Source organism: Nestor notabilis, unplaced genomic scaffold, assembly GCF_000696875.1.
Source record: "Nestor notabilis isolate BGI_N333 unplaced genomic scaffold, ASM69687v1 scaffold16518, whole genome shotgun sequence".
NCBI lineage: Eukaryota > Metazoa > Chordata > Aves > Psittaciformes > Psittacidae > Nestor > Nestor notabilis.
The window spans coordinates 9,099-15,053 of record NW_009939755.1 but is presented as its reverse complement, the minus strand read 5'-3'; the positions used below and the strand labels follow the sequence as shown (position 1 = coordinate 15,053).

The 5,955-nt window shown below is 45.2% G+C and overlaps 1 protein-coding gene across 1 annotated transcript; it reads left to right on the top strand.

The window, feature by feature from the left end:
- Window positions 1–577: 577 nt before the first annotated feature.
- Window positions 578–5,443, top strand: TMEM86A (transmembrane protein 86A; the record flags this gene model as incomplete). Its single annotated transcript, XM_010020028.1, has 2 exons — window positions 578–842; window positions 5,016–5,443. Coding segments are annotated over 2 exons (693 nt in total), but the record flags the coding sequence as incomplete, so codon positions are not given.
- Between the last annotated feature and the right edge of the window lie 512 nt (window positions 5,444–5,955).

Genomic DNA, 5,955 nt, shown 5'->3' with positions numbered 1-5,955 from the left:
GGTGATGCCAACAGCAAGCTCCAGGCATGAGGCTACAGGGCAGGAGAGATAATGGCTTAGAAGAGAAGTCGTATCCTTAGCATAATCTGCAACTGCCTAAGCAAGAGGATTTGCCAGAGTGGGAGGGAAGATCTGCACTTTTATTGTCATGTTTACTGCTGAGATATTCCTGGGGAGTACAGTATTTTTGCAGCTGCAGGAAAGAAGGTGTATAAAAGGCATTAGTCTAAACACAAGATAGGTGGCAAGGATCACCAGAGGAGTTTGACTGATGGCCTAAATGTTTTTAGGAGAACAAATAATGAGAAAAGGTATCTAAAACTTCCTCCATCTCCACTATCCAAAATCCATCCTGCCAGGCAAGAAGTTTTCAGCAGAGAGGGTCACAAAGGTCGAGGCTGAGGATCATGGTCAAGTCCAACCAGCTTTTTGCAGGGTAGATATGCTGCTAGTTGAGAGTATACATGCAAGAGCAGCTTTCAGAAAGAACGAGACAGTTCTGTTATGCAGTTCATCCCACTGATGCTTTCAAAATCTTCCCATTAATTTCTCTTTTTTGAATTATTGTTTCTTTTAGGTGAAGAGTGAAGGTCCCAAACTGGTGCCCTTCTTTAAAGCCACTTGTGTTTATTTTGTCCTCTGGCTGCCGACTTCCAGCCCCTCTTGGTTCAGTGCCCTCATCAAATGCCTGCCCATCTTCTGCCTGTGGGTTTTCCTTCTGGCTCATGGAATTAACTTCTTAGTGTCACACCGGAGCGCCAGCCGCATCCTAGCGGGACTCATATTCTCAGCAGTGGGAGATGCCTTTCTCATCTGGCAGGAGCAGGGCTACTTCATTCACGGTGAGTGCGGTGTCAGAGAGGGATGTGTCCAGCTGTTACCCTTTTTATTTCATTATGAGTTGCTGGGCCACTTGTTTTGTTTATTCGTGTATAGTTTAAGCCCCGGGAAGTGGGAAGCACTCATCCTTTGCCTAAAATCCATCATGGTTAGAGGAGTCACGCAGCATGGATGAGTCTTTCTCTTGAGTTTTCTTGAGGTTAGAGAGATAATTGGGGCAGGTTTGGTTCCCTGGCACATGCTCACAGCATCTCAGCTGGCTGGAGCTGGGAAGGTGGCATGGGCAGAATCCCTGGGGGAGAGAAGGAAATGCTCATGGCACTTGGCAGTTCCCAAGAAGCTATGGGAAGTTGTATGGGACCTCCTATCTCTCTGCAAGGAGATCTGTCAGCCCTTCACTACAAGAATAGGAAATAGGACACATGGTGCAAAGGTCCCCAGTGCAGAGCAGGTGAAGAGAACCCTTAAGTTTTGATAAACAAGCCTGTAGCCTGGGGGAGAAACATTAGAAATCTTGTCCTACTTGCAGGTTCATCATTATGAATCATGCAGCCTGTTGTACAAGACATGTCTGTTTTGCAAGACATGTAAATGATGGGGAATCAAGGACAAATCTTACCAAAATGGCTTATCTTCTCTACAGAAAAATCCACTTCTCTCAGAGCAAACAAGCTTGTTTTATTTTACTAGTTTACAAACTAGAACATAATGATTTAATCATCTAAAGCCACATTGGACCTGCCTGCAGCAACTCTCTCCCTCTTTGGACTGTCACAAGAAATCAGCAGCATTAAGTCCTTCACTAAACTGACTGACGGGGTTCCTGAAGTTAATTCAACCAGCACAGGGATCTCATGTAACTAACACCCATCGTTAACTGGCTGCTGTGACTGTTCCACTGGAAAATGTGATGAGATGAGGGAACTTTTCTGACTTGTGCTGTTGTTAGAAAGTCAAAGGTTTATTTTCTGCCCCTCTCATGAGGTCAGTGTTTAGTTTTATTCTGGGATTCCCACAAGCTCTTTTTTTATGAGAGGGAAGCGTGTGCAATGACAGTTATGAAAGGCCAAATGCTCTGAATCTAATTTTAATTCTGCTTCCCAAGTGCTTATCCCAATCTCATTAAAAATCCATGTAAAAACCTTTACAGATTTTGGTGGGGTTAAGACTGGGCCCTGAGGACTGGACCTATCTGGCCATGTTGCTGAGGAGCTCTAACCGTCTCTTGAGATGCATCCCTGCTGTGCTGAGTGTTGGCATTCCCACCAATGGGCCTCCTCCTAACAGGAGTAGCCAGCATGGAGTAGGTCGCCTTAGCCCAACAGTTTATGCTTCTGTTTTGCCTCCTAGAGTTGCTTCTTGAGCTGTGACTTGGAAAACATTCAAGGCCTGATTCTCACCATGATCATTTTTATATGCAAGGACTGTTCCGAGCTTCCCCATTCCCACGTAGCTGGGATATCTCTACAGAACTCTGGAGTTCTCTCTACAGTCTAGCACTAGAGGAAAGTCAACCAGTTGTAGCAGTTCAGTATCTGTTAATCAGTTATCATGTCTGGTTAATGTGTTTTAATCTGCAAATAAGTGGTATTTCTGACCCTAGTCTCACAACTGAGAAGTGCTGCTTTTGGAGAAGAAAAGCTGTCTTGGAGAATTTTGAAAATCTCAGCCTTCATCCTGGCTGTCTCCTGCCTGCCTCAGTCTCTGCTAATCCAAGCTACCATCTTCTGTAGTGAGGTGTTAACATCCACGTTTCAGCTGTTAGCAGATAAAGTGCACTACCCCGCTTCAACCTTCACCTCTCCTGCAAAACTTCTTTTCTCTATTCTCTATTTCTGCTGAGTTTAAAGCTCAGCAGGCTGCTGTTGCTGACAGCTGACAATATTCAACCTTTTGACATCATTGTTTGTGGGAACTTGAAATTTCAGGAGAATAAGAGGAAATACTAGATAGAAATGTACTTTCTGTTCAATTTCTACAGCTTTTGGGATGGAAAAAAAAAAGGTTTGGGAACTGGGCTGATTTGAATGGCTTTTGTGACAATGATTTTATAAAAGGACATTTGTTCATTACTTTGTAGAGAAGTGAGAGCCTGGGAAACTGGTCTTGGCAGGCTTGGCTTTTTTCATTTTTGCCATTTCAGTCCACTAGTAACATGCTGTTTTCGGACTAGTGTCTTACCTGTAGAAGATACTTCACAGTGTTAACATCCACCTCCTTTGACAGCAGGCGCTAAGCAACAATTTATGCATTTGATGAAGGAGACAGCGACTAACAAAAAGGCCTTACTGCCAGCCTATGGGGAAACTCCAGGGGCAGGGAGGGGGAAGGAAACCCAGGGGAAGGAAGTGGACAGAGAGGAGAAGGGCTTATCTATCTAATGTGGTTGGAGGGATCAAGCCAAAGGCTGAGAAATGCAAGAGAAATGCACCCCAACTCCACATGCAGCGTCGCAGGATTCCCCAGTTCCTGGCTTGGTTTATATGTGTTGAATGAGCAATCCTGGAAGCTGACTCCCTTGTTTGTGACCAGCCTCACCACATATCACAAAACTCCTCCTACCTTTCTGTGCTTCTGCTTGGCTGCCGCATCCTGTCCTCCTCTCCTCCTTCTCCTTGTTGCCAGCTACCTGCATGAAGAACAACACATTTTTCAGTTCCCCATCCCACTCTCCATATAATGCCACTTAAGGAAAAACCACTCCTCACTACTAGGCAAAGTGACCTTCTCCTTACCGTGCCAGGGCTCTGACCTTTCCTGTAACGTAATACTATAAACAGCTTTTGTCCTAAATCCCTCCTTGGTTTCCTCAGTGCTTGCCCATGATGCGTAAAAGCTCTGTGAAACACCAGCTTCTCATTGCCCTCCTTTGCACTTCTCTTCCTTCCCCTTTTCACTGTCCGTTTTCTCTAGACTCATCTCGCAGACCAGATCCCCTCCCTCCTGCAGGTTCCCCTCTCATCCCACCGTAGCTGAGGGAGACACTTTCACTTCTTTGAGCTGCCTCAGCACAAGAATATTAGCATGGAGAAATGTCTGCCAGCAGGTTTTAGTGACTGTCCTTTACACTACAGCATCATGCTTTCAATGTAAACAAGCGTCCTGCTGGAGTGTCAGCTTCCCGGTTTCTTTTCTCCATTTCATGCTTTAGAGCTGCATGAAAACTTAGAGCTACTTTAATAACCCTGCCAGGATAAAGTTGGACAGCCTGCAGCTGTACCATGTGTGGGTCTGAGAATCAGAGGACCAGAGGAGCTGGGCTCAGTTTGGGGCCCATTATCTACAACTGACATGACAGCTAGTAGTCAGCAGCTGTACCAATACATTGTGAGATTTTTTGTCAAATGGATTAGTGGCAAGTGAATGACATATGGGTAATACCTTCCAACACCCGCATCTGGCATTTCTCAGGGGTGTTGCACTTCAAAGAGAATCCATTGTTTTATTTTAACTGATTGATTCCAGCTAAGGTTCATCTGAATCTTGCAAATAGCCATAAAATTGCTGGCAGATCACATTGGTGCAGTCCCTGAAATATGCCAGCTGCGTCTTTCCAGCTTAGGTTTCTCCTAGCTATGGGCAGAGATGGAGTAGAAGCCAGATTTAGTCCCTGAGTGCCTTTGGGCTAAATACGGTCAGGCTTTTTTCTGGGTTCATTGGGATTGGTATCTTTTTTCACATTTTGTTTCTACATTGCTCTGACTCCAGCCTTCCTGTTACACAGGTGGGCTACAAGCAAAACACATGGATAGTTAGAGGAGTGATCTTTGGTCTGCCTCACTCACACCCTTCTGTCCAAAGCAGGGGAGGAGGAACCACCTGAAAAACAAGCTTTGTTCCTTCTGCAGCAGCCTAGTTCATCTGGCCTCTCAAGAAAAACATTTGCATCACAACAAAGCTGTACTTGGCTGCAGTTGTGTATGTGCTGGGGGTTTTTCTTAGGGCAGGAGCTTGTGCTAAGTCTGATCTCCTATGAACAGATCTTTATGCTAAAATGATCCCAAGTGGTCAGTATGATTCCCACTGAAAATGTTGAGTTGTAACAGTACAAGGACATCTAAGCCTGTGCTTGTTGTGGTGTATTTGAAACCCAATATAGCTACATGTTTTCTTCTGCTACCAACTGCCAGTCACTGACAAAAGGTCACACTTGCTATGTCAATGCCTCTTTCCAGGTTTGCTGATGTTTGCCATCACACACATCCTGTACTCTTCAGCCTTTGGCATGAAGCCTTTGGACCTCAAAGCCGGCTTGTTGATGGGCCTTGTTTCCAGTTCCTGTTATGCCTTCCTGTACTCCTACCTCTCAGGCCCATTCACCTACCTGGTAGCTGTCTACATTGCCTTGATTGGCTTCATGGGCTGGCGAGCAGTCGCCGGCATGCAGCTGTGCAACGACCTCTGGACATGGACCAAGCTCTCGGCCTGCATCGGGGCAATGCTGTTCATCGTGTCAGACCTGACCATTGCACTTAACAAGTTCTGTTTTCCTGTGCCCTACTCGCGCTTCATCATCATGGCTACCTACTATGCAGCCCAAATGCTTATTGCACTGTCAGCTGTAGAGAGCAGAGATGAAGAGGACTTCAGAAAGAGGAGCTAGGTGGAGTGCCAACAGTCTGTGAACAATGTGGCTTTTATCTCAGGTGCTGCAGCTGCATTCACCCCTGAGAGATCTCCATTTCTCTAAGCACATTGGTGATGTTGATTTTGCTTCTTTGAAGCATTACCTTCGGGGATTTTTTTTTCCAATGGCTTTCTCTGAATACAGCTTACTTCAATGTGGACTCCTCATCAGAAAACTTAGACTGCCCCTGCAATAGCTACTCATTAAAATTTTCCTCCTTGGAAGTGCTGTACTACTGCATTACTTGTTAGTCTTGGAACTGATGCTGAATGTCTGGGATGAGGAGGGCTGATGGAAAGGAGGTTTGGCCATGCACTGTGCTAGAAGAATTGCTTTCAGTAGTAAACAGACAGGCACAGATGTCTGGTAAAATCATAGGTGAAAACTAATCTAACCAACGTTTGTCTCTTTTTGTGTATTACTTAGTGTACAAACTGGAGCTATTGCCTCTGCTGAAAGAAAACCTGGAGTTTGAGTAAAAACACCAT